Source organism: Xiphophorus hellerii, chromosome 15, assembly GCF_003331165.1.
Source record: "Xiphophorus hellerii strain 12219 chromosome 15, Xiphophorus_hellerii-4.1, whole genome shotgun sequence".
NCBI lineage: Eukaryota > Metazoa > Chordata > Actinopteri > Cyprinodontiformes > Poeciliidae > Xiphophorus > Xiphophorus hellerii.
In genome coordinates, this window is record NC_045686.1 from 5,908,590 (window position 1) to 5,936,302 (window position 27,713).

Here is a 27,713-nt window from a genome sequence, read left to right on the forward strand (position 1 = left end):
GTCTCAATCTATCAGTGTATCAATCTATCAGTATATCAATCTATCAGTGTATCAATCTATCAGTGTCTCAGTCTCAATCTACCTCGTCATGTTGGAGTCTGGTCTGATGATCTAACTAATCAGCAGAACTTGATTAGTTCTCATCCGACTTGCTTCAGTTTTGAAGCGTTTTGCTCTTCGCTTACAAAATCCAGTTTCTCTCCACATCATCAGCTTTTGCTCTTCATGAATTTGTGCGCAGTTGATCTGCTGAATCCAGAGGACCTTCTGGATCTTTTCTGTCCTGATCTGCGGTCAAAGCCTCTATCTGGCGGAAACCTTCCGCATGGGGGCGCTCTCCCTCCGTCATAAACCTGCTGAATTCTGTTGTGTCTGCAGATCTGTTCCGGTTTTCTGTGTTTTTTAAATTTTCTTGTTAAACACTTTGAACAATACAAGATGACGTGGCATGTACATACATGGAGAACTCAGGTCTGACAGGCTTAAGGCACATATAATTATAAGACAACAATGGAAAAAGTAAAATAAAAATATAAATAAATAAAATGTGTCCGACATCAAACAAAGGAGAACAGAACAATAAAAACAGAAAAAGACAGAGAGGAATTAGTTCTCAAATCAATTCAGATCATTCTAGGCTGTAATGATCAACAAGATATTTCCTGCTTGTTCTTCATCAGTTTTAAGGTTCTGAAGTGATTTTGGTCCATTAAAAGGTTTTTAAAGGCTGAAAAGTCAGGATTTCTATTTCCCCTTTTACAGGAGTGAGGGAAGAATTTGAGGAGGATCAGCAGGTTGTTAAGAATGAGGTTCTTCTGTCTCTGGTGGGTCCAAATATTAGATCCTCTGTTTTTAAGGAATGATGGAGGGAAAGTTTTGATGAGATCCAGTCCTGAAAGTTTCTCCAAAATGTTCCAGTTTGCACACAATAGAAAAAGAGATCCTAAAAAGCGGTCCAAGTTATATAACAAGCAAAATTCGTCATAAGACAACCATTATTAAGAAAATGTCTTATGGACCAAATTCCTTTTTCCATCCAGTGATCCAAACACAGAGACTTATTCCTGTGTAACGTCTCTGTTGCTCCAGATGGAGTTTGGTGAGGAGTGAAGCTGTTCATGTTCAGAAGTTTCCAACAAAACATACAAAAGCTTTTTATTATTCTACAGAAGTTTGGTCCAAATCCAAACAAGTGCAAAACTTTGAAGAGAAACTGATGTTCCAACATATTAAAGGCTTTGTCTAGGAAAAGGATGAAGCCTTTATCCTCAATCAGGTCACTGTACTGGAGTAAATCCTGCACCAGCCTGATGTTATCATATATTGATCTTTTGGACATAAAACCTGTCTGTGTTTCAGAAATAACCTCCTTAAGGCCAGTCTTTAATCTATTTGTGTAGATATACGTCAGTAGTTTGTAATCACAGTGTAGAAGGTGGTTGTCTAGAACCTTGCTGTCTCTTCCTGTTTAGGTTTCAGCGTGATGACGCCCTGCTTCAGGCTGAGAGGAAGTGAATTATTACATAAGATCTCTGCAAAAACATGGAATATAAATTCTAAGATAATCCCAGAAATGTCTGTATAGATTGGCAGTAAGGCCGTCAGGGCCGGGGATTTATCCAGTTTCAAGCACATGGTGGCGCTGTCTAGTTCTTCCATATTAATATCTTTGTCGCAGTTTTCCTTGAAATCCTCAGAGATTTGAGGGACGAAGTCTTTGACTTGGTCTAGCAGAAGGTTTTGATGAAAGTTGCTAATTTCTTTTGCAATTAGAATTTGGTCCGCGGTTTTCTGTGTTGATGGTTCAGAGTCCAGCTCTTCTTCTGTTCTCTGCTTTCAGCCAATCACCTGCAGCTCCGCGGTAACCATGGTAACGGTTTATGGAAAGTCTCGTCAGAACAGACCGAGTGTTTCCGTCAGCAGCTTTGTGCTGCAATAATCCTGCAGAGGAGAAGCTGATGGCTCCGTCTCCCTCCATGATTCAGGAAACCCGCTGAAGGACATTTCAGTCTGTTTCACATATAAAAGTTTAATGTTTGTCATGTTTACCAAGCTTTTCACAATAACTCATTTAAATGTCCGTCTGTGTCAGTTTGATCCAAATTAGTTTCAGCTGAAGCTAAATAAGAACATAAAGAGCAACAAAGACTTTGGGCTGAAGTCAGGTTGTTCTGTTGAATTTAACTGATGCTCAGAGAAATCCACAGACCTACAGGGTTTTTACTGGGACTTTATGAAACAGAAACCTTCAAAATTTCTGTTAAAGTTTGAAGTTCTACGCTTGTGTGGAAATTTAAAACTATGCAGATTTTTGAACTTATTTTTAAAAAACTTAATCATGATATTGTGGTAAATCCAGTGGTGATGATGTCGATAAAACAATAATGCCCATTATTATCCTTTTCTATCCAATAATTATTGTTGACAGACTTCCGTCCACTGGGGGCGCCGCAGGAACTGTCGCTCCAAACCGCCACCGGAAGTGGTGGATTTGACCCGGAGAAAGTTCGCAAAGCTGCTTCTATAACAGCATGTAGCCGCAGCGTTGGAGCGCAGCAGAACCCAGAACCGGATCCGAAATTCACCCGTGGTCCTTTTTAACCTTTTAGGATTTTATAAACCGACCGAAAAAAGTCTGCAGATATGGGAGTTCCGGCTTTTTTCCGCTGGCTGAGCCGGAAGTACCCGTCGATAATCGTCCACTGTGTGGAGGAGAAGGTGAGCTAGCATCGTTAGCACGGAAAACAACCCGGGTTGGCTTGACGTACCAGCCTGGAGAGACACAATTAAACAGCCTTTAATGTTCATGAACCCGTTTAAACCTGTTTAAACCGGGAGAAGGAGACATGTTAAGGGAAATATCCCGGGTTATCCTCCAGTTCCAGTCTGGAACTGTTTGTGCAGTAAAGCAGCAGTTTTAGTAGCTGTCTTTACGTATCGACGTGATCAGGTTCCCGTGGAACAGGTGGATTTTCTGGAGCATCTGCTCCTCATCAGAACTAAGTTCTGATTGTTTCAGGACGATCAGCTGCTTGCTCGTGGTTTTGTCTTGTATCCCAGTGAAACCAGTTGGTTTTTTCCACAGGGGAAGGAGTGTAACGGCGTTCGCATCCCGGTGGACACGACCAAGCCGAACCCCAACGAGGTGGAGTTTGATAACCTGTACCTGGACATGAACGGGATCATCCACCCGTGCACCCACCCTGAGGACAAGTAGGAGCCTGATTCTGCAGCTCAGCTCTCATGTAGTTAGAAATAGAAACTTTTTGGCTTCAGAATGAAAAGATAAAGATGTCTTTGTTTTTTTTCCAGGCCCGCTCCAAAGAATGAGGATGAGATGATGGTGGCGATATTTGAGTACATCGACCGCCTGTTCAACATCGTGCGCCCCAGGCGGGTTCTCTACATGGCCATCGACGGAGTGGTGAGTCCCTCACGTCTGAATCAAACCTCTGAGAACCGCGGTTCACGGGCCTTCTCCTGGCCACTCCTCAGGCTCCTCGGGCCAAAATGAACCAGCAGCGCTCCCGGCGGTTCCGGGCCTCCAAGGAGGGGGCGGAGCTGACGGAGGAGAAGAACCGCATGAGGGAGGAGGTCATCCAGAGAGGTGTGTGACATGTTTAACCTGCCTTATGGGGTTAAATCGACCTGAACCTGAATCAGCTCCAGGTCCGGGCGATGTGGGTGGAGCAGCAGTCGGCCATCATGGCTTCACAGCCAGACTTTCTGTTCCTCTTTGCTCCAGAGAAACAAAAAACCATTGTGATTATTTTCATCCGTCTGCAGGAACGGATCAAAGATGGCGACTAGTTGAACGCGTTGATGCTCATGTTCTTCTTTCTGCACATAGTTATGTTTCACATGGACCGATTCATGAACTGTTAGCAGGAATCATCTGTTTTACATTACAGAACCTGAAATCTGATCTGTAATGAATGAGAAATATTTATAACATAATCTAAATGCCTTTATTAAACGCCGATCAATAGATACCATGTTGTTAAAATAATCTTAACAGATTTTTTTTGATAATTGTTGTAGTCAAACATCTTATATTGATACACGCAGAAGAGTAGGAAGTGTTTTTTTAATCAGAATGATGATGTGAACAATTAGAAAATGAGAGGAATCACCTGTGAGGTGAAGCTCCGCCCACTTTGCGTCTGCTTGTTGGCAGGAGGATATCTTCCACCAGAGGAGATCAAGGAGCGATTCGACAGCAACTGCATCACTCCTGTAAGTGCTGCGCTGGCTGTGATTGGTTGGTGTCTGCAGGGTTAAAGGTCACATTTTTCTGCAGGGCACAGAGTTCATGGATAACCTGGCTCAGTGTCTGCGTTACTACGTGGCGGAGCGGCTCAGCAACGACCCGGGATGGAAGAACGTGGTGGTGAGTTTCTCCTGACAGAACTGCACTCCGGACGCGATGCATTTCACTCCGATCCGTTTGTTCCTGTCCAGGTTTTCCTGTCTGACGCCAGCGTTCCAGGGGAAGGAGAACACAAGATCATGGATTTCATCAGGAGACAGAGAGGTACGCTCCAAGACTTCTGCACAGACCCGCTCAGCCGTGGCACCAAAAACATAGAATAACAATCATTTTTAACCAATGTTACAAACAGTGTTGTATAAAGTACTGAAATCTCAGAGTCAAGTAAAAGTACAAGTACCTCTCCAAAATACGACTTTGGTAAAAGTCGAAGTCACTGACTGAAATGTTACTTGAGTAAAAGTCTTAAAGTATCTGAAACGTCTTGTACTTAAGTATGGAAATTACTGTAAAAATGGATGTACTCAAGTAATGTAATGAAAAGTACAAGTAAAAAGTAAAACAAGGCAAGTGTGAATGACATTTCTTATATTTTGGTAAACTTGTCAAATAAACTTAAAATAATGTACCCAACCAAGTGCAGACAAAATTAAACCTGCTAATAAATTGTTCCAGTTTTAAAGAGTAGCACATGTTAATGGTTTGTGGTTTTGAACTTGCATGCCTTTCCTATATTCGTTAAATTTAGTCTAAATTGCTATCGCTATGGCTTCTGTCCCCCATTGAACTAGGGTGACCAGACGTCCTCTTTTTCCCGGACATGTCCTACTTTTCAGACCTAAAAAGATGTCCGGGGGGAATTTAAAAATTGTCCGGGATTTTGGTCAACTGCCTCAAACACATTACATAGCTTACAGTGCATTATAGGGCACGGCGCTGCGTGTCACGTAATCCCTGAGCCGCGTCAGTGCGGGCAGCACTCTTCTGTGTTCTGATTTCCCCAACAATGGGAGAAGCGAAACAGGTGTATCCTATTGGAGGTGATGAACAAGCCCAGGCAAGCAGGCTACGGACTTTGTTCGGTAGCCTACTTGCTAATCAGTAGGTGGGGTCAAAACACTTTGTTTCTCTCTCTCGCTTTTTTGTAACGAGTAACTAAACCACACATTGAAAATGTATCGGAGTAAAAGTACGCAATTAAGTTCGGAAATGTAGTGAAGTAAAAGTGAAAGTCATCAAAAATTTTCATACTCGAGGAAAGTATGAAGTACTCCAAAATATACTTAAGTAAAGTAGTGAAGTATTTTTACTTCGTTACTATACAACACTGGTTACAAAGTAATTTACATAAAAACATCTAAACATCATAAATGACATGAGACACAAAAATTATACCAACCACCTTAAATACATAATTTAATACAAAATGAAATAATAAAAATACAAAATTAATTCAAATATTAAAAGCTTTATTATGGAAGCAAGTTTAAACTAACGTTTTAAAAGATGGTGAATTAAATAAAAAATGAATCCTGGCAGAAAACCTGCAGCCGAGCAAAAACATAAAAACCTTTTTCATCTCATTAAAGGATTTAATGCCGTTTTATATTTAGTAACAGAAATGTGAAAAACATGAAAGTTAATATCGGGAGAGATTTTCACACACACACAGAATAACAAGGCGTGTCCTCTACAGCTCAGCCCAACCACGACCCGAACACACACCACTGTCTGTGCGGCGCCGACGGTAAGACCTCTCTCTCTGTTGGTCCTGGTTCCAGTCCTGGTCCTGGTTCTACCGTGGTTCTGCTCTGTTCCCCAGCTGACCTCATCATGCTGGGCCTGGCCACCCATGAGCCAAACTTCACCATCATCAGGGAGGAGTTCAAGCCCAACAAGCCGCGGCCGTGTTCGCTGTGCGGCCAGACGGGCCACGAGATCAAGGACTGTCAGGGCGTGGCGCGCCAGAAGCAGGGAGAGGTCTGCCTGCACCCGCCGCGCACTTCACTATGTTACACTGTATTCACTTTTGCTGGGAGTCTCCTTGTCTTTGTTGGAGCTTTATTTAAAGTTTTTTTTTTCTTCTGTATTATTCCTTTTTGGTATTCGTTTTCTTTTTATTATATTTTAGTATATTTCTTTGCATTTTGTTTGTGTTAAAATTTTTTGTATTTAGCATTTTGTCATTATTATATTTAAAATATATTTATTTTTAATTTAAATGTTTATTTTTTGCATTTATTTTTTGTTTTTTCTTTCTTTAAATGACAATAGTTGAAATAAATCCATCTGTCTTTCAGCATGATGAGTTCGCCGGCGCCATGCCTGCAGCCGAGCAGGAGTTCATCTTCATCAGGCTCTGCGTCCTGAGGGAGGTCTGTCACTCTTCATCACTCTTCATCACTCCGGTCCAGTTTTAGTCAGGATCCAGTTCAGGTTCTGTAGTTGGTGTCAGATAAACATGGAGGATCCAAACCAAACATTCATTAATTGTATGTGGAGTTGAATTATGGACCTGCAGCTGGGTGTGTGTGTGTGTGTGTGTGTGTGTGTGTGGTCAGTACCTGTCCAGAGAGCTGACCATGGCCAGCCTGCCGTTCCCCTTCGACTTTGAGAGGAGCGTGGACGACTGGGTCTTCATGTGCTTCTTCGTGGGAAACGACTTCCTGCCTCACCTTCCTTCCCTGGAGATCAGGTGAGTCTGCAGGAAGATAAACTACTTTCCTGATTGGACAATAACTGTAATAATTATTTAATGATGATGTAAATGTTAATCTGGATTATTTAATCCCTGCTGACAAGGCAAACTTTTCTATAAAACTGTAGAAATGAGCAGAAAATAATTGAACATTCAGCAGCTTGAGTTTATTTATTTTGATCATTTCTCTGTTTTTATCTTTGGCTGTTTGTGGAGATTTATCAGATGATTTAACTTCAGGCTAGTTCAAGTTTAGCTTTTCTAAATTCGAATAAAAACCTCAACATGAGTTTGTCAGTACAGCAGACGGCCTTTAGTTGTGCTGAGAAGCAGCTGATTGTAGCGGTTCTGATTGACAGCGGCGCTCCGTCTGGTTTGGTGTTTCAGGTCCGAAGCGTTTATGGGTGCAGATGAGGTTCCAGTTAATCAGCTAATCCTCGCGGCTCCTGGTTGATCCTCTGAATGAGCGCTGGCATTTTAATCACGATCCATAATTAGCATTTTAAATCAGCGCCTCGGTTCTGCTCCTCTCTGCGCTCAGGCTGCCGTTCTGCTGCTGCAGAGGTTTGGGGCTGAAAAGGTTCAGAAATGAGACTTTTTGTGATTGTCGGATGGAAACATTTTAAACGTGTTCGAAGCTCCACTCTGGAGGTTTTCTGTTGAATCCAATAAAAACTGAAATGATCTGAAGCAGAAACACGGACCGGACCGGACCGGGTTTCCACATGGACTTGAAAAGTCTGGAAAACTATGGCACCGCTAGCTAAACTGTTAGCTGTGCTAACCTTAAAGCAGTAATCATAAACTTTAGTTTGGCTAACGCTAAAGCTCTATATTAACATGATAGTCAGCAGAGGCTAATGCTAAAGCGCTACGCTATCACAGTATGTAGCAAATCACAGGTGTAGAATATAAAAATATTAAAAAATTATACCAGAACTGTATTTAGTGTAAGCTAATGCTAATACTCTTTCCATGCTAAAACATGTGCTACAACATGGTACATCACCCCCTGCAGGGCTGTATTTGTCATTACACACATTCCTGCAGCTTTGATCCTCAGGAAGTGATTCTTTAGAACAAACCTTTCATGGTTTAGTTTTGCTAACTCTGCTAGTGATTTAACGTAGCTCACCACAGAACTGGACATCAGCAGATCTCCAAACAGTGATGCATTCTGGGTACAGAATAAACGCCAACTTCTGCAGCAAATCACAGGTGTAGAATACAAAAGGAAACAGAACTGCTGCCTAAATGGACTTCAAAATAAGAGCATGAACTTGAACAGTTCAAAATCTGAATTAATGGGGCCAATGAGAAAGCTGCTGGTTCTGGTCCAGTCAAGCAGCTGATCTGAGGTTTCCAGATAATCAGAAATAAATTATGTAAAGATGATGTAAGCTTCTGGACTCCAAAAAATAAAATTATTTACTGGAGCAGAACCAGAACCAGAATTACAGCTTAAGAACTTCAGCTCCTCTTCATCTTCATCTCCTGTCGTCCCCACAGAGAAGGCGCCATCGACCGGCTGGTCAGCATCTACAAGGACGTGGTGCACAAGACTGGAGTGAGTATCCGACTCGGTCCGGTCAGACCCGGTCGGTCCGGTCGGTCTGTCTCTGACCTCCGGCGTTCTTCTGCAGGGCTACCTGACACAGAACGGGTTCGTGAACCTGGAGCGGGTGGAGATGATCATGCAGGCGGTGGGCGTGGCCGAGGATAACATCTTCAGGAAGCGCAAAGAGGACGATGTGAGACGCCGGAGGACGGAGGAACCGCGCTCTGTGGCTGCTCCTCTAAACTTCCTCTTTCTTCCTGCAGGAGAACTTCAAGAGGAGAAACAAGGAGAAACGGAAGAGGATGAAGGTGAGTCCAGCTGCCAGTCCCGACCTCTGACCCGTCCTTCTGGTGCGTCATGCGTTTTCTCCACCCACAGGCCGAGCAGCAGGGTCCGGCTTTCATGACCTCGGGTCAGTTCGCCCCCCAGGCCCTGGGCAGGAGGGACCGTCCTGAGCCGGTCCACAACGCTCGCTACCAGGCCTACGACATGAGGATGCAGTCGGTCGAGCAGCACAACAAGGTAGCATCAGCTCAGCTAACGTTCAGGTGGCGATCAGGTAGCATTGTCTCTGTGGTCAGAAGGCTCCGCCCCCTCTGCAGATGTTCTTGTTTTTATAAATTTTTCCAGCATGATAAATGAAGATGGTGAACCTTAGAAATGTCTGAAGCAGAAAAGATTTGAGGTTATGAGTGGAATCCCGTCGGTGTGCAGGGACGGGTTCTGGAGGCCAGTTCAGACTGAATGCAGAGTTTAAATCCTCGTTTTCTCCAATCGTTTGTTTCTGTCTGGTTTCTCCTGCAGGATGCAGCTCAGTCTCTGAAGTCCATGATGAGGAACGGAGGCAGGGTGAGTTCACTCACTTCTCTCTCACGCTCTTTTTCTTTTTACATATTTAGAATATTTTCTACACATTTAAACTCAAAGGGAAACATGAAGGTACTGACAGTGCAGACTGTATATTTGATTTATTATTTTCTATTCAGGAACGCTCAGTAGTTTCTAGAACAGCTGGTTCCGGAGCAGATCTGCCCACTGGCCTCAGTAAATGAGTATTGTTGCCATAGACTGACTGCAGCTGTTTGTGGGTTTTGTTGCCCTGCTCAGTCGTCTGCAGGCGTGAGCGACGGCACAGACCGAGGAGTCAAAAGGAAACCTGAGGACAGCGACAGCGAGCCGGAGCCCGAAGACAACGTCAGGTCAGGCGTTTACCATCACTCTGTTTGACTGCAGGCCGGAACCGGGTCAGAACCAGACACTGACACCGCTCCAGTCACAACTCCTGAGTATCTGTCTTGAAAACATCAGAACTGCTTCTAAGCTAAACTTTGAACTGATTCCACTCCTGAATCAGATCAGCTGCAGGCACTGAACCCTCCCCATTGCTCCCAGTACTTCCAGTGCTCCCAGTGCTCTGCTTCCCTCCCAGCCTGATTAATATGGAAATCAGGAACGTGGCAGTAAATTCCTCAGTGATGCTCTCCTCAAAGCTCCTAAATCCACCGAGCTAAATTGGTATTCATGCTGCCTCCTCCCCCCCCGCCACTTACACACACTTACCCCCTTGTGTGTAAGTGTGTGTCGGGGTGTGTCTGTGTGTGTAAGTGTGTGTCTGTGTGTGTGTTGCTGCAGGCTGTGGGAGGAGGGCTGGAAGCAGAGATACTATAAGACCAAGTTTGACGTGGACGTGTCCGACGACGGCTTCAGGAAGAAGGTGGTGCGCTCCTACGTGGAGGGGCTGTGCTGGGTGCTGCGCTACTATTACCAGGTAATCGGGACACGCTGGCTGGTTCTGGCTGAACCGGAACCAGAACTGGGACCCATCACTAGTCGGTTCCGCCTGTGCTGTTGCAGTACTCCAGTATTAACTTCCACTAAATATCATGTTAGCATAGCGCTTTAGCATTAGCTTCCTCTACATACCATGTTGTTGTAGCGCGTTAGCGTAGCTAGCTTTTAGCGTCGGAGCGTCAGGAAACTGGTTGGCCAGAATCCCAGAATGTTTCCCAACAGGACAGTGATCCCAAACACGAGTCCAATCGGGAACATTTTGGTTCTGATCCGGTCCGTTTGCTTCTCACACACAAGGAAAATTGTTCTGTGGGTTCTTTAATAGAAGTTTGAGGTCAAAGGTCATGGTTCTTTAGTTTTTCACTGAGCTTAGAGAGCTTCAGAGTTTTTTTCTCTTGATGCGTTTAAGGACTGGAAATGGTGGGAATTCTTAGTTCTGATGCATTCAAAGGAACCGGATTATTCAGGATAACCGAAACCAAAACGTTCCAAATAAATTACTAAAACTCCCAGGTGGTCCTTGTGGATCGGCGGGAGTTCTGACTGGACCGCTCCGGTTCCGGCCCCGTTCTCCTTGTAGATGTTGAAGCAGCCGGGTGAAACGTTTGGGAATCCCTCCAACAACAGGATGCTGCTGGTCCAAACTGGGAGCGCTGGTTTTCCGGCTGGTTCCTCCCAGGAGAACCTAACCAGACGGGACGGGCCGCAGCGACCCAGCCCTGGTTGAAGTGTGACCTTTGACCCCAGAGCTCCTCCTGAATCTCTAATGCAGCTGATGAACTCTTTGATTGACCCGGTCCGGTCCGGTTCTGCTCTTTCTGAATGTGAGCGGGAGTGGTGCTAACGCTGCGGCGCCAGCCCTCAGAGGTTCATCATCCCGGACGGATCGGCCCGGTTCTGCTCTCCGCCTTTGGTCCCGGGGGTCGGTTCTGAAGGGCCCGGCGCCCCCCGGTGGACGGGGACGTGCCTGTCCTCTACTGCTGCAGATTATGATCAGGCACGCCTCGGCCGACCCAAACCTCACAGGACCCCAGGACACTGAGAGGATCAGAACCAAACCTGGGCTCTGGGTCAGAACCGCTCTGTTTAAATCCTCCAGCTGGTTGCCATGGAAACGGCTCCCTAATCGGCCGATTCGTTTAATCTTTATTTTTTTAACTACAATTCTTTTAGTTGAGTTTTAAATTTTTATCTAAACTTTTTATTTAAAAAATGTTAATTTAGTTAAACATTTTATTATTTTATTGTTATTTAATTATAGATCTTTTCATCTTTTTAGTAGTTACTCTAATGTTTAAATATTTAGAACATTTAATTCTAAATTAATAAATTGAAACTATGTTTTAATTAGTTATGAATATAATTTGTTTATTTATGGATCTGATTTGTAGTGTGATCACATCTATGGATGAAACTCATTAATCGGTTCTGGTTCTGTTGGGTCGCTCTGATGAGAAGCCAGCCGTTTTGCTGAGGTTGATGGTGGCGGTTCAGATGGAGATCGGGTCGCTGAGCGCCGTGGCGGCTTCTTAAAGCGACGAAGGCTGGCTGGGATTACTGGGATTATTCCCGGGAATAAATGGCAGTCAAAAAGCATTTCGTCATTGCAGCTTCTGATTGATTGATCTGGGATCTGTTATAGATTTTATATCGATTCGACATTCTTATCAGTTTCTGATTACTTTCTAAAATAATTTAATCCAGATTATTGTTTTCATTTTCCTTCCTGATTTATTTTAGAATAAACACTTTGACGCTTCTAGGAAATTTATTTGGTTTTCTTAAACCGGTGCTGGACCTTGATCAGAATCAGTGCCGGGCCTGGTTCTGGTTCTGGTTCTGGTTCTGACCCGTTCCCTCCTGCAGGGCTGCGCCTCCTGGAAGTGGTTCTTCCCGTTCCACTACGCTCCGTTCGCCTCCGACTTCAGAGACATCCAGGAAATGTTTTCAGAGTTCGAGAAGGACACCAAGCCGGTGAGGAGGTTCTGGGTTTATCGGGTCGGGCCGGAACCGCTCGCCCGTCCGGGTCTGACCACTCTGCTGTTCTGTTCAGTTCAAGCCTCTGGAGCAGCTGATGGGAGTGTTTCCTGCCGCCAGTGGGAACTTCCTGCCGCCCACATGGAGGAACCTGATGATGAGCGCGGTGAGTTGGCCAGCAGGAAGTGATGCGCAGGAAGTTACCTGTTTGACCCGCTGCTGTGCTGCAGGATTCCTCCATCATCGACTTTTACCCCGACGACTTCGCCATCGACCTGAACGGGAAGAAGTACGCCTGGCAGGGTGAGATCACTTCCTGTCAGCATGCTGATGGCATCATTATGACATCATAGCGCAGCTTTCAGCAGACGGTATTTTTTTCCTCCGATCTGTCTTGTTCCTGCTCCCTCCTGAAGGCGTGGCCCTGCTGCCGTTTGTGGATGAGCGCCGACTGAGGGCGGCTCTGGCCGACGTTTACCCCGACCTGACGCCCGAAGAAGGTGAGACCAGGTCACCGCACCTGGTGGGAAGGGGTCGCCTGGTGGGAAGGGGTCACCTGGTGGGAAGGGGTCGCCTGGTGGGAAGGGGTCACCTGGTGTTGTCTTGGTGTTTGGTGGGGTTAAGGCGACCTCTAGTGGTGGGACATGATGCTCCAGCCGGACCCAAACGGCCTCCTGTAGCTGTGTTGCATTAAGGGATACTGTGAACAAACGTTTCCTGAAAGTGTAAAGCTGCAACTTTCAGGACATCTGGCAACCCGAAAACGCAACTAGCTGCAAATACAGCAACTTTGTTCAAAAAGACCGGGTTCTGCTGCCTCGGACCCGTCCAGAACCTGCCTCTCTCTGTGTTGCAGTGCGGAGGAACAGTCTGGGCAGCGACATCTTGTTCCTGGGCAGATCTCACCCGCTGTTCGACTTCATCCATGAGCTGTACCGCTCAGAGACCCAGGAGGTACCAGAACCAGACCCAGAACCTCTGTTGTGGGGTTTCTGGTGGTAAAGCGGCTCTGCGTCTCTTCCAGGAGGCCCCGGTTCCGGCGGAGCTCTGCCACGGCATCCAGGGAACGCTGAACCTGGACGACGACCCCATCCTTCCAGACGAGTAAGAACCTGAGCGGGCTTTTCCCAGAGTTCTGCTGGAACCCGACCCAGAAACGAACTGGTTCTGTTTGTGCTCCTCAGGACGGTGAAGTCGCCTGTTCCTCTGCTCAGAGACATTTCACTCAACGGCGCCATCAAGTGAGTCCATGTTAAAAAATCATTGTTCTTGTATTTAACTAAACTTTTTAATGAACAAAAATAAGTGTAAATTAAATACTAATAAATAAAATTAATAAGGTATTCAATTAGTTTTTTATGAACAAAATAAAATCTAAAGTTTTATTCATTTTTAACTAACTTTGCAGCATATTTGGCCCCGGGGGGCCACCGTAGAAGCTGCTGTTTGGCTCATTCAGACCAGTTTTTAATGGTCTCCGTCAGCTGGGAGCAGAAATGCTGTAAACTCTTTTCTCTCCCTGCAGTGTGAAGTTCAGGGATCCTCAGTTCGCTGAAGGCTTCGTCTTCAAAGCGGTTCTGCTGCCGGGAGCCAAGTAAGAACGTTTCCTTCCAGGAACCAGTTGTTCTTTCTGCTGCTGGTTTTACTGGGAACCTCCAGGATTATCTGGAAACAAAGACGTTTCACATCTCATTCAGAGTCCTTGTGGGATTTTATAGAAATGAAGGCAGACGGCACCAGTTTAACCAGTTTAACCAGTTTATCTTTTCCAGGATGCCCAGCAAGGTGCTGAAACCAGAGGACTATGAGCGAGGGGCCCGGGGCCCCTGGAGGCCCCAGCTGGGCTTCAACCCCAACAGGCAGCAGGCCCACCTGGACCAGGCCGGCTTCCGGGCGCTGGGGTAACCATGGCAACGCTCAGACTGTCTGAACAAAAACAACCAATCAGAGCCAGGAGGATGAGTGCTGCCAATCATCCTCATGGACACGCTGCTAAATGTGCTAATGGTTACTGAAAAACTGGCTATGCTAACTAGCATTAGCATTCGCACAGGCTTCGTGGCAAACTAGCTGTAGCATAGCAGCAGGTACATCAGTGTGATTGACAGCGCTAAGACCCTCCTCCTGGCTCTGATTGGTAGATTGTGACTGGTGTGTTTCCAATGTGGGACTGGGAGGACTGGGATAATAGATTGATGTGATGATCTGGTGATCATTTGAACAAATGTGTAAAAATAAGATTTGTTAAGAAAGTAAAATTCTGCAGCTTTGATTTCTGAGTTCCACATGAAATGAAAACCAGCAGAATCTGCATCAGCTGTGCTGCTCATCAGCGGGCCCAATGCGGCGCTGCCCCCCCGGCTGGCGGGGCGCGGCCCCCATCAGCCAGCTGTGATTGCAGTCTGCAGCAGGCTGGAATTATCATCAGGGAAATGGGAATAATTGAACATCTGGACGTTTCTGTTTGGAAGATAATTAGTCAGCGATTAGAGGATCAGAACCAGCAGAGTCCAGTTAGAGAGCAATCAGAGCTCAGTGGTTTACTGGTTTTACTGGTTTGTCCCCCTGCAGCCACAGCCTGCCCAGAGCCCAGCAGTTCAGAGGTCAGTACAGCAACGCTGCACCGCCCAGCAGCTACCACCAGGGGAGCTACAGCCGCCACGCCCACAGCAGCGGCCAGCAGCACTTCCAGCGTAAGACTCCGCCGCCTCTGACCCGACCTCTGACCCACCAGACACAACCTCCGTCTGCCGGGCCACTAGGGGGCAGCACCTTCCTCGGGAAGCTGATGGGAATGAGATGAGACAGGAAGTGACATGGAATTTATAGAGACTTTGTATAGGCCATTTGCTGAAAGAGCAACGCACTGAGTGGGAATGAAGACAAACTGAACTATAATTAATATTTTCCATTAAAGATAAAAACTTCTTGGCCTGTGAATTCTAGCAGAACTCCTCTAGTCTGAGCTTCAGCTGGTTCACATTCTGGAAAATAATCTGTTAGCATCCAGTTATCAATCAGTTGATCAATAACTGGTGGAAATGCTGGAGGAGCCGCTGAACTCTGAGTCGCCGCTCCGTCTGACTCCAGACGCTCCAGATTTCAGGTTAGATACTGACTGCTTTATCCTCTCAGCAGAACCTCTGCAGCGGCCCGTTAGCAGGCTGCAGCTGCTGAGGGCGGTTACTAATTACAGAGACTGACAGCGGCCCTCTTGTCCTCTTTGAGGGACGCGATGGACAGGACAGCGCCTCATAATTGGGCTGACTGGGTGGGTGGGTGGGTGGGTGGTCCACTTCAACTCTGCTGCTGGAGATCAACCAGAGAGAGAGAATGGGCCTGCTGCTTGACCCCACACACACACCAACACACACACACACTCTTGCACTCACTCCCATCAGCCTGATAAACTGACCAACCGATTCCAGAACGTTGGAAAGGATTCATGGATTCAGCAACTTTTATTAATAAAATCTGAAAAGTGCGGCTTGCTCTCACTTTACTGCACTTCAATCCTGGCCACCTGGTTGGTAGAAAGCTGTGATGACGTCAGAGCTTGATCTCCAGAGGATCTACAGAGATCCACAGCTCAGGTGGGAGGCCTGGCCAACATGGAGGAGTTCAGCTGGTCGATCGCAGTTAGCATCCTAGCACCCATCGCTCCGAATTAGCATGCTAGCACCCATCGCTCTGAGTTAGCATGCTAGCACCCATCGCTACGAATTATCATGCTAGCACTGATCAGTAGATGTTAGCATGATGGGTTAGCATGCTAGCTGGAGCTTGACCAATCTGGATCTTCATGGAAGCGATGATTGGAGCTGCAGGTTGATGGTTCTGATCCCACCAGGACAGACCGAGCCTCAGAGTTCTGGTTCTGTGTCCATGGTGAAGCTCGGGTTCCCTGGTTCTGGAAGGTTCTAACAGCGTTCGGGTCTGGACCTCCAGTGAAGCAGCTCCTGGTCCCTCTGACCCGCTTAACCCCCCCAGCCACTCGACCCCCCCCGGTTAACAAACAGGCCTGCTGCAGCTGGTCGTCGCCGTGGTAACCGGTTCTTTGTGAGTTGCTGCAGCGACAGAGCCCAGGTACTTGAGGCGTCCACAATGCCGCCTGCTGAATGCTTCCCTCGTTTTCCCAACTGGAGAATGTTAATGCAGTGTTCCGGACCCGACCCCCCACCGGACCCGACCCGACCCGGAGCCACTCTGAAAACCCGACAGCTGACGGTTATAAATGTTTCTACAGTCAAACTGAGTCTTGGGAATGTTCCTACAATAAAACCCAAAAGTTCCTGGAACCGGAACCAGTCCTGATCCTGACTCCAGAACCGGAACCGGTCCTGATTCTGTTTTGTTCCAAGCAGATTCCAGGCAGAACGCGCCGCAGCGTCCGCCGCCGTCCTTCAGCAGCGTTCCGCCGCCGTTCCCCAGGTGAGTTCGACGCTCCGATCCTGGTTCTGATCCGAATCACTTCAACCCAGCAAACTGTTTTACTGTCCTGAGTGATGTTTGTTTTTCCAGGGAATGTTTCTGTTTAACTGTTAAAACTGAATAATTTTCCGGGTGTTTTTTTTTCTCCTGTAAAACTTCCCGGCGTTCCCGTCAGTATTCCCGCCTGCAGGCGTGTGCAGCTTCATGACTAACGCTGCGGCGGCTGTCCAGTCCGGATCCGGCTCCTGGACGCAGCTTCCTGTCGATCCGGGTCGATCTGGGTCGCTCCTCATTCCCGGAGGCTGAGCGGTTTCCTTAAGCCTCTCAGGAACTCTGAGTGGGGATTAGGCAGCGGCGTTCCGATCGGAACGCCGCTCTGAGTGTGACATGGTTCAGTAATGAGGGATGGGAGCGTCTTCATTATCCGGCCGGACGCTCCGGGAGCCGCTCCGACCCGAGCCAGAACTCCAGAACCAAACAGGAAGTTCAGCCACTCTGTGTTTCATTGAAACTCCCAGATTCAGGAATGTTTTTATAAAAACTCTCCATTTTCAGGACCGGAAAACTTTGGTTTCAGGAAAGAAGTGAAGCTGTAAAAGTTTCCTTCAGAATCAACAAATTCACTGCAAAAACAACAAACCAGTTTTGTGGTTTCTAAACTCGTTTCTAAGGACAGGAGCTGATTTAATCATTCATATCATTTTTAAAAAGTTGGATTATTTCAGTGAGAAAAGATTTTTTCCATGTTGTAAGTGAAGTGTTCTGCCAGCTTTCCCAACACCAGTGAATAATTTAGCTAGCTAGCTCCTGCCTTCATTGGTCTTTCAGTTCTACTGAAACTGCAGAAATATTTGGTCAAATTTAGTTTTACTAAACTAAATTTCCCGCCTTTGGGAACGACCAGTTCAGAGAAATCCAGGTTTTCTTTTTAAGTGAAATAAAAGCAGATGATTTATTCCTGATTTAGTTGACTTGTCAACGTTCAGTTTCCTTCCAATGTGACACACCGGCAATGAGATGTTGACCTCTGACCTGCAGAGTGACGAGATCTAAACTGCAGAGCTCCCTGCTGTTAGGATCCGGTTCTGTCCAACCAGAACCAGTCCACTTACCGGAGTTAACCGGAGCTAAAGACTGAGCTAGCTGAAGTGCTGTAGCTAGCCGAAGCTAACAGGAGTTAACCGGAGCTAGCTGAAGCTAACCGGCTGAACGTTGGTGTGTGCAGGCAGCAGCAGCCGTACCGCAGCGGGGGCCACGGCTGGGACCGGGCCGTCCAGGCTCAGCAGTCTGCGTACCAGCAGAACCTGAGCCGCGGCGGGGGGGGACCGGGAGGCTACCAGCAGCGCTACGACCAGCGCCAGGAAGACTGGGGCGACCGCCGTGACAACCGGGGCCAGCAGCAGGTAAACATCTGGAAACTTGTGGGATCAGATGGATCCAAGTTTAACTCTGGTTCTGACCCAGTTCTGCTCATCAAATCCCGACCGGCCAGTCAGAACAGAACCACTTTGATTTTTCTGGATTTTCATCTTAACAAAACAAAACATAAAAATCAATGTGAAACTTTAAATAAACTGAGTCGCTGCTCATTTTATTTAAACTTCTGACTAAATTTAGTCAATATTTTAATTTTTACTTCAGATTTCTTGCATTTTTTATTTTCCTGCAGTCCGATCCGAGCTGAGTGGTGCTCCAGTTTAAACTGGCAGAATCCCAGTTTGACTAAGAAAGTCCAGTTGATCAGAACCAAATCCGGAACCCGTCTGGGTTTTATCCGGCTCCGACATCAGAACCAAGTTAATCATCAATCTGTTTTCCTGCTTTTATTTTCATCCAGATTTTTTTCCTCAACTGATCAAAAACGAAAAAGTCCCCCTTTTATTTAAAAATGTATTTACACTTTGAAATGATGAAATCTGTTTAAAATGATTAAAACAGTTTGTTGTTTTCTGTCTTTTTAAATGTGATTCTTGAAAGCAGCTTCTTTGTTTTCCAGGCCAGAGGATTCCCTCTTCCTCCTCCATCCAGACATATCCGCTGGAATAACTGAATTTTCCAGGACGGGAAATTTTTTAATGTTTTAATTTTCTCTGTACAATATTTTCATCTTTTTAAAACCAGCTTGTAAACCGTGATGTTGACGTTTTGTTTCTGAGAGAAAATTGTGGAATAAAACAAATGTTGCTGGGATTAAATGTCTTTGGATTATTATTTTTCTCATTTTATTTAGATTCAGTTCATTGAGACAAAAGAAATAATTTTAAATACAATAAAAATCCAGTTTTTTACATGAAATATTCCATTTTTAAAACGGAAACAGTCATGCCTGAACGGAACCGACTTTCATTTCCGCTTCAGTTCTGATACCAGCGTTCCCAGCAGACTGAACCAGTTTGTTACCAGTGAACCGGAATTCTGAGGAATATTCCTGTTAATCCAGGAGGAAGTTCTGGTTCTGGTTCTGGTCCAGTTCGGTTTTATTTTTCCTCCATCCCGCTGGATGTCCGAGTCTCTGCGTAAAGGAACCGAGTTTTTACGCGCGGAAATAAAAACTGGATCATTTTCCCTCCTGCGGTCCTGGGTCGGGAATGTTCTCTAGTTTTCCGTTTCTACCAGGTTCGGCCGTACAGTAAATTGGACCCGAGCATGCTGCTGGTGTACTCGATGAGCGCCGCGTCCGTCTGCGTCAGGTTGATGGGCGGCTGCAGGCCGAGCGGCGGGCTGGGGCACAGATCCTCCAACTGCTCCGGGGAGGACCGCTGGTTCTGGTTCTCGTTGGCTACCGCGTCAGCAGAGCCGGCCTGGCGGGTCCCGGTGTGGCTCGGTTCGCCCCGGCAGCTCCGATCTGCCTTGGAGAGGAGCGGGGACCTGGCGGAGGAGCGGCGGGAGGCCGCGCTCTGGCCGCCGGCCTCCTGCTGCTGCTGCTGGGCGGCCTTGTCTTTGGCCTGCCGCTTCAGCTTGTAGCGGTGATTCTGGAACCAGATCTTGACCTGGTTCGGGCTGAGGTGGATGAGGCCGGCCAGGTGTTCCCGCTCCGGGGCGGACAGGTACTTCTGCTGCTTGAAGCGCCGCTCCAGCTCGAACACCTGCGCCTGGGAGAAAAGGACCCGCCGCTTGCGGCGCGGCGCGGCGTGGAGCGACAGCACCGGCTTGGAGCCGGGATCCATCCCGGGGAGGCTCACCGCGCCCGGGGCGCCCATCAGCCTGGAGACTGGGAGAGACCGAGTTAAAAAGTAACCTGGAAAACCCGCCAGTCAGAAATAAAAAAATATTTATGGTTAATTTTACTTTTATTCTAGTTCCTTTCTTCTCTAAATAATGAAACATTTTAAACACATTTAAATGTTTAAAAAAATATATTGAAATTGCAACGAAATTCTTTCCTTTAAGCAGATTAAAAAGTAATTTAGACTTTTATCTGCAATTCGACTAAAACTCAATTTTAAAGATTCATTTTCTTCTTTTCATGAAATTATTTTAACTCAATTTATAAAAATGATACTTATTTTAATAAAACTTAAACAGAAAGCTGAACTATTAAATTCAGTTTAATTCTATAGCTGCAATTCACAACAAATGTCTCAAGGTTTTTTACAAAAATACAATCATTTCGATTTAATCATCCAAATATCCAAAATGTTCCCAGCTATAAAACTAATTATTCAAAGCAGAATAAAAAGTTTCTATCTCAGCAGACTGACTGATGAACACAGAACCAGTTTAAAGCAGCAGTTCGCATTTTAAATAAATCACGGAGCGGTTCCGGTCGGACTCACTGCTCTGGTAGCGGGGCTCCGGGCCGCCGTACCAGGCGGCGGGCCCTCCGCCCCGCCCCGGCTCCGGGAGCAGCTCCCCGCCGCCGAAGCCCGCCGCGGCCCCGGAGAACTGCGGCACCCCGGGGGAAGCGTGGTAGGCGGGCCCGGGGCCCAGAGCTGAGGAAGAGGAGGGAGCGGACAGGTGATGATGATGGTGGTGGTGGTACAGGTGGTTCTGGTTCTGGATCTGGGTCCCAGCCTGCCGGTAGGCCCCCAGCGGGCCGGGCTCCATCCCTCCGAACCGGCGGTACGCCTCCTCCATCGGGTTCAGGATGTCTGTGACTGAGAACGGCGTGGACAGCTTTGGGCTCATGGACAAGCTGCGCGGTCCGGTCCGGTTCGGTTCGGTTCGGCTCTGTGCTGGATGCTCGTCCTCCTCCGTCTCTCTGAGGCGCGGGGGCCGCGGGCCCCGTCCCGGTGGGGGCGGAGTGACGGAGAGGTTCGGTTCGGTTCTTCAGAACTTTCTCAGATCTGCAGCAGGAAACCGCGCGTGCAGCTTTCACCTGTTCAGGTTCCTGCGATGCGGGGCGCGTGAAGAAGCGCGTGCACGAGGAGCATTCATGTGGAAAACCACGTGACGTTTCCACCTGTTGGAGGAACACAGGTCCAGATGCTCGGAACCAGGGGGTTCTGCCGCCTGCAGCGGATTTTCCTAAATGATCCAGAATAATCCAGAAACTCAATAATCCAGATCAGTTGAGTGTTTTAATAATCTGTTCATTGTTGCTTATTTAACATTTTAATAACATTTGTACAGAAAATAAAATCATTTAAGATCAAAACAAAAACCTTTTTATTCAGATTTTATCAGATTTTCTGGAACTTTATGTCTTTAACTGTGAAGTAAATTTAAAATATATTTACTCTAATTTCAGTTTTCATTCTTTTTTCAAAGTTACTTTTTAAATCGGAACTGATCGATCCTGAATTTTTCTCATGAAAGACGCGCATGCGCTCTGTTGAACCAATCAGCTGCTGACCTGCAGCATCACGTAGTGTGTGTGTGTGTGTGTGCGTGTGTGTGTGTGTGTGTGTTTACAGTCAGATACTGTTGGACCGAACCGAACCGAACGTTCTGATCTCGGATTAAAACAAAGTTCAGCTTCCTGACGTCATCAGCTGTGACGTCACATAATGATGAGTTTGAGAATCTTCATCCTGTCAGAATGAAGGTTTTATTTCATATCTCTTGTATTTCATTTTGACACATTTATGTTTTTAATTTTTGTGCGACCCGTTAGAACCGACTCGTTTATTTATTACCTTTCATTTGATTTCATAATTCAGTGGAAGAAATAAATTAAATCCCATCCAGCTCCCAGCATGCATGTGGCGACAGTGGAGAGGAAAAACTCCTGTTTAACAGAATGAAACCTCCACCAGAACCAGAACCAGGAGTGTCCAGGATCACTTCCTGATCCGCTCCACGTTTCCTGCCTCTCCGCTCCTTCGCTCTCGGTCAGTTAAATCGCGGCCCCTCAGGAGGAGGAGCGGGGCCCCAGGATCTGTGTTTCTATGGAGACAAACAGTTAGATCTCCATGGCAACCAAACTTTGAAGCAACCCCAGAACTCTGGGAAACTTCCCATAAATATTCCCACAGTGGAAACTTTTCCTCAAAGCTCCGACCAAAACAACCCCAGAATGGTCTAGTCAAAGTCCAGACCCCAACCCAACTCTTTGACTATAAATTCTGGCTGAGGAATTATTATTCCTCCAGTTTCACAGTTCTGACCCGTTCTGATGTTCTGAAGTTTGGGAAAGTATGAAAACTTTCTAACTGAGCACAGGTTCTGGTTCTGGTTCTGGGTCTGGTTCTGGTTCTGGTTCTAAAGCTAAAATAAATCAGTTTTTACAGGAAAACATAAAACATGTCAACAGATTTCTAAACAAAAATTAATTTGAACTTTTTTTCTGTTTGGAAATTGAAACATTTGCAAAGACAGAAAACAGAACCAGACTGGACTCGGTTCTGATCCAATCCGGTCTCGGTTCTGTGGATGTTTTTTACGTTGGGAGTGTCGGATTTACTTTCAGCTGCGGATGAATCCGGTGTCGTTGATGAGGCGCTCCGTGTCGCCATGGCAACCAGTGAAGTCAAAGGTCAGCAGACGTGATGTTCAAAATCCAGCAGCAGGTTTAAAGGACGACTCTTCATCTCTGATGAAGACCATGGTGAGGTTCTGACCCGGTAGTAACCAGGTTCTGATTGGTCCAGAAGTTCCCAACAGAACCCTCAGTACCGGACTGCAGGTGGTTCCGACAGGTTACCCCACTCTGCTGCCACCAGGGGGCGCTGCTGCTAGTGGCTAGCTTTTTGGAAAAACAAGCATTAGCCAACAATACAAATCAAGATGGCCGCCATAGATGTTATCGCAGATGAATGCTTTTAGTGTCAAATTATAGTAAGGAAAACATAAAACATAGAACATAGAAATCAGATTTACTGATCATTTTTTATTTTTCAAGATGGCTGCAAAGGTTGTCATGGAGAATTAATTTTGGCACTAAATTTTAAAATTGTCAAATTTTAGCCAACATATTTTGAACCACAGAAATCCACAGAAACTCACCACCACCACCTGGTGGTGGGGGAGGATGCCGGTCTGACCTGCATCAGACCTGGACCTGATGCAGACCTGATGCATGAGGTCCAGGTCTGATGCATCAGGTCACAACCCTCAGCAGTTGTGAGGGTCTGCTGGGAACGTCTGGCGGAATCCCCTGTGAGACGGAGCTTTAACTCCCATTTCTGGCAGAACTTCGAACACGTCCCGGGGGAGGTGGGGGACATGGAGTCTGAGTGGACCGTGTTCCGTGCCTCCATTGTCGAGGCGGCCGATCGGAGCTGTGGCCGCAAGGTTGTCGGTGCCTGTCATGGCGGCAACCCTCGAACCCGTTGGTGGACACCTTCGGTGAGGGATGCTGTCAGGCTGAAGAAGGAGTCCTATCGGGTCTTTTTGGCCTGTGGGACTCCAGTAGCAGCTGATGGGTACCGGCGGGCGAAGCAGCATGCAGCTCGGGTGGTTTCTGAGGCAAAAACTCGGGTGTGGGAGGAGCTTGGAGAGGCCATGGAGAAAGACTTCCGTACGGCTTCGAGGCGATTCTGGTCCACCATCCGGCATCTCAGGGGAGGGAAGCAGTGCAGCACCAACACTGTTTATAGTGGGGATGGTGTGCTGCTGACCTCTACTCGGGACATTGTGGGCCGGTGGGCAGAATACTTCGAAGACCTCCTCAATCCCACCAACATGCCGTCCATTGAGGAAGCGGAGCCTGGGGACTCTGGGTTGGGCTCTCCAATCTCTGGGGACGAGGTCGCTGAGGTGGTTAAAAAGCTCCTTGGTGGCAGGGCCCCGGGGGTGGATGGGATCCGCCCGGAGTTCCTTAAGGCTCTGGATGTTGTAGGGTTGTGTTGGCTGACGCGACTCTGCAATATTGCATGGACATCGGGGGCAGTTCCCCTGGATTGGCAGACTGGGGTGGTGGTCCCCCTGTTCAAAAACAGGGACCGGTGGGTGTGCTCCAATTATAGGGGGTCACACTCTTAAGCCTCCCTGGCAAGGTCTATTCAGGGGTCCTGGAGAGGAGGGTCCGTCGGATAGTTGAACCTCGGATTCAGGAAGAACAGGGTGGTTCTGGTTCTGGTCGTGGAACACTGGACCAGCTCTACACCCTCAGCAGGGTCCTGGAGGGTTCTGGGAGTTCGCCCAACCGGTCTACATGTGTTTTGTGGACTTGGAAAAGGCGTTCGACCGTGTCCCTCGGGGAGCCCTGTGGAGGGTTCTCCGGGAGTATGGGGTACCGGGCCCTTTGATACAGGCTGTCAGGTCCCTGTATCACCGGTGTCAGAGTCTGGTCCGCATTGCCGGCAGTAAGTCGGGCTCGTTTCCGGTGAGAGTTGGACTCCGCCAGGGCTGCCCTTTGTCACCGATTCTGTTCATCACTTTCATGGACAGAATTTCTAGACCAGCCAAGGTGTTGAGGGGATCCGATTTGGTGGCCTTGGGATCTCATCTCTGCTTTTTGCAGACGATGTGGTCCTTTTGGCTTCATCAGCCCGTGATCTGCAGCTCTTGCTGGAGCGGTTAGCAGCTGAGTGTGAAGCGGCCGGGATGAGGATCAGTGCCTCCAAATCCGAGGCCATGGTCTTGAGCCGGAAAAGGGTAGAGTGCCTTCTCCAGGTCAGGGGGGGTGTCCTGCCTCAAGTGGAGGAGTTCAAGTATCTTGGGATCTTGTTCACGAATGAGGGAAGAAGGGAGCGGGAGATCGATAGGCGGATTGGCACAGCGTCTGCCGTCAAGCAGGCGCTGTACCGGTCCGTCGTGGTGAAGAGAGAGCTGAGCCAAACAGCGAGGCTCTCGATTTACCGGTCGATCTACTTTCCCACCCTCATCTATGGTCATGAGCTTTGGGTCATAACCAAAAGAACGAGATCGCGGATACAAGCGGCAGAAATGGGTTTTCTCCACAGGGTGTCTGGGCTCTCCCTTAGAGAGAAGCTCAGTCATCCGGGAGGGACTCAGAGTAGAGCCACTGCTCCTTCACATCGAGAGGAGCCAGTTGAGGAGCATCTGGTCAGGATGCCTCCTGGACGCCTCCCTGGTGAGGTGTTCAGGTCCCACCAGGAGGAGGGGAAAACCGGGACACGCTGGAGGGACGATGTTCCTCTACTGGGAACGCCTTGGGATTCCCCTGGATGAACTGGAACAAGAGACTGGAGAGGGAAGTCTGGGCCTCCCTTCTGAAGCTGCTGACCCCGCGACCCGACCCCGGATAAAGCAGGAGAAGATGGATGGATGGATGGATGGATGGATGGATGGATGGATGGATGGATGGATGGATCAATGGATCGATCCTTCATATTTTCTTGATTTTCTGTTTCACTTTTCTGGTGGACATGTTTCAAAATGGCTGCCATGGTTGTAATGGAGAAAATATGAGCCAAAAGGTTAGCTTCACTAGCCATTAATTCGCTAAACAAGAATCATAGCTATGCTAACGTTAAACAACTAAACACCTAAAAATAATTAGCAGAACAATGCTAACCTGCTAAACAGATAAAACTAAGCAGATGCAAACATTTAGCTGCTAAGCATGAAACAATTAGCAGAAGCTAATGCTAATGTCTCTCAGTCTGTTTCTTCTTCTTCTTCTCCCAGTTGAAACTCACCAACAGTAAAGTCCTGTTTCTGATTCTGCTGCATTTTATTACTTTAAAGTTGAATAAACACGACAACCAAACATAAAGTTAATCCAAGTCATAAAATGGGTAACATTTTATAAAAATAACTGGCTTAAAAGGTTCAAAAATGGGGGCCATCTTGAAACCCAAGTGGCTAATGGGAAATATGTGAGTGAAGACGTTATGATCTGAATGTGAGGAGAGGAAGTTTGCTGGTGGTGCAGAGCAGCTTTTAAATATTAACGTATTTTAAAAAACAGAAATTATCACTAAGTTATAACAAAACTAAATTTGTAATATTTAGCAACAAGCAAATATAAAAATCAGGTTAAACTCATAAAGGATATTGAAATAGAAGTGACACCAGAAATTTTAACTTTTCATATTATCCATGAAAAACTAAAATGTCAAAAATTATTGTAACATTAAATAAAATAAAATATTTTCTGAATAAAACATTGACTTTACATGTTTTACTTGTGATTAATATTTCCATATTTAGAAATCTGGGGGGAAAAATAACAACAACAAAAATAATAATAACAACAATAATAATAATAATAATAATAAAAATGATAATAACAATAATAATAATAATAGTAATAATAAATGTATCAGATTATTTTCATCCATCTAATTAAATATACTCTTAAATTGATTCTAAGGTTTAAAAAGAATTAAGAGACAAAAGTTTATTAAAAGAATAAAAGTTGTTATTAAAGAATATTTTAATTTCTGCCACGAAGCGTCGGTGAAACTGATTATTGAAATCAAAAGAATCAAATATTTCTAAAATATCTCCAGGAAATTCCAGTTGGATCATGCAGAGAAACTCAAAAATCAAAATAAATATAATTTATTGTAAACAGTTTTAATTTGTTTTTAAAATCTATTTCTGTCCTTTTTTGTTTATTCAGCATTTTGTGTTTTTCCACGTCAGTTGTGTAATTATTACATTATTTACATTAATTTAAATCTTCATGTTTTTGATTCTTTGTAATTTTATATAATCTCTTACGGTTTAATTTAATCTGTTGAATCTGAATATTTGTTAATAAATTATTGGCTGGATGAATCGCTGCTTTTCTTAAATCCTTTTTGCTCCGGATTATAATCTGGGGAGGAAAAATATTCCCAGATTTACTGGGAATCTGAAAGTTTCCGCCATTGATTGAAGATGATCGATTATCGGAGGACAGACCTAAAACGCTGCTGCCCCCTGCTGGCTGCGCTAACAACGACACCAGAGTAAAATTAAAACATTTCAAATAAAAATCAGAAAATTCTCAAATTTCCCCCAAAATTAAATCTGAATATTTTATCAGCAAAAACTCTAGAAATAAATAAATTAGTAAATTTTCACTGGTTGGAGATTTTTAAAATTAGTTTCTTTAAATTAACAAAAAGATTTTGAAACAATTTTCAAATATAAAACTGAATTATTTTGTTTTAAACCAGAAATAATTTAATCTGCAGAAAAATAAAACAGAATTTATTATTTCATTCAGAATGTATTTCCTGCTTCCGTACTTTAACTAGGCCTCCTTTAATAATCAATGATTATTGATTATTGATTATCAGATCAAAGCCCGCCGCTGCGATCTGACCTTTGACCCGCGGGAACCAGAAAGACTGGGAGCGGGAAAACCCAAATAGTCCGGAACCAGAACCGGATCGGAACAACTGGACCGGCTGCCAGGGCGGGAAGGTTCTGGATCCTGCCGCTTCCCGCCCTTCCTCAGCGAGGTTTCGGTTCCGATTGGACCGGTTCTGGAAGAGCTCAGGTGACACCGCAGCTCGAGTTGAAGCAGACCGGTTCTGGTTCCGAATTGGACCTGCAGCAGGAAGACTCCTGGTTTCTGGACCCGAACTTCTCCGTTTCCGTCACCAGAACCGTCAGGCTCATCTGGGTCGGAACCGAACAGTAGCTCTTTCTGGATCATTTTTTAGTTTTTCTGCTCTGAACTGGACCGAACCGTTTCTGTTTCA

General features: G+C 46.2%; 2 protein-coding genes across 3 annotated transcripts; one reads left to right on the forward strand and one right to left on the reverse strand.

Moving 5' to 3' along the window:
- Positions 1–2,491: 2,491 nt before the first annotated feature.
- Positions 2,492–18,915, forward strand: xrn2 (5'-3' exoribonuclease 2). Of its 2 annotated transcripts, XM_032584859.1 has the most exons (31): positions 2,492–2,718; positions 3,086–3,213; positions 3,313–3,424; positions 3,496–3,607; positions 4,178–4,236; positions 4,301–4,390; positions 4,462–4,534; positions 5,967–6,017; positions 6,093–6,250; positions 6,571–6,645; positions 6,832–6,965; positions 8,478–8,535; positions 8,612–8,719; positions 8,790–8,834; positions 8,905–9,048; positions 9,331–9,375; positions 9,634–9,725; positions 10,159–10,294; positions 12,184–12,291; positions 12,371–12,460; positions 12,525–12,597; positions 12,711–12,794; positions 13,151–13,248; positions 13,319–13,398; positions 13,479–13,535; positions 13,820–13,888; positions 14,067–14,195; positions 14,866–14,987; positions 16,659–16,725; positions 17,951–18,128; positions 18,722–18,915. In XM_032584859.1, the coding sequence occupies exons 1-31, from the start codon at positions 2,644–2,646 to the stop codon at positions 18,773–18,775; spliced, it is 2,904 nt and encodes a 967-aa protein (XP_032440750.1). In that variant the 5' UTR covers positions 2,492–2,643; the 3' UTR covers positions 18,776–18,915. The 2 variants fall into 2 exon arrangements, with proteins under 2 accessions (XP_032440750.1, XP_032440751.1); XM_032584860.1 differs by lacking the exon at positions 14,866–14,987.
- A 27-nt stretch (positions 18,916–18,942) lies between these two features.
- Positions 18,943–27,667, reverse strand: nkx2.4b (NK2 homeobox 4b). The gene is made up of 5 exons (XM_032586077.1): positions 27,332–27,667; positions 22,728–22,852; positions 21,044–21,127; positions 20,502–20,992; positions 18,943–19,936 (listed from the first exon to the last, which is right to left on the reverse strand). Exons 1-5 carry the CDS (start codon positions 27,665–27,667, stop codon positions 19,335–19,337), a joined length of 1,638 nt encoding a protein of 545 aa, XP_032441968.1. The 3' UTR covers positions 18,943–19,334.
- Positions 27,668–27,713: the final 46 nt, after the last annotated feature.

What these genes read in the sequence shown, in the direction of transcription:
- nkx2.4b (XM_032586077.1), bottom strand. Translation starts at nt 27,667, where the DNA reads ATGATCCAGAAAGAGCTACTGTTCGGTTCCGACCCAGATGAGCCTGAC. An exon ending in CTGGTTCCCGCGGGTCAAAG is followed by an intron (nt 22,853 to 27,331) that starts GTCAGATCGCAG and finishes TTTTCCAAAAAG; the next exon opens with CTAGCCACTAGCAGCAGCGC. An exon ending in CATCGCAGGAACCTGAACAG is followed by an intron (nt 20,993 to 21,043) that starts GTGAAAGCTGCA and finishes AAAGTTCTGAAG; the next exon opens with AACCGAACCGAACCTCTCCG.
- xrn2 (XM_032584859.1), top strand. Translation starts at nt 2,644, where the DNA reads ATGGGAGTTCCGGCTTTTTTCCGCTGGCTGAGCCGGAAGTACCCGTCG. An exon ending in ACATGGCCATCGACGGAGTG is followed by an intron (nt 3,425 to 3,495) that starts GTGAGTCCCTCA and finishes GCCACTCCTCAG; the next exon opens with GCTCCTCGGGCCAAAATGAA. An exon ending in TCACTCAACGGCGCCATCAA is followed by an intron (nt 13,536 to 13,819) that starts GTGAGTCCATGT and finishes CTCTCCCTGCAG; the next exon opens with TGTGAAGTTCAGGGATCCTC.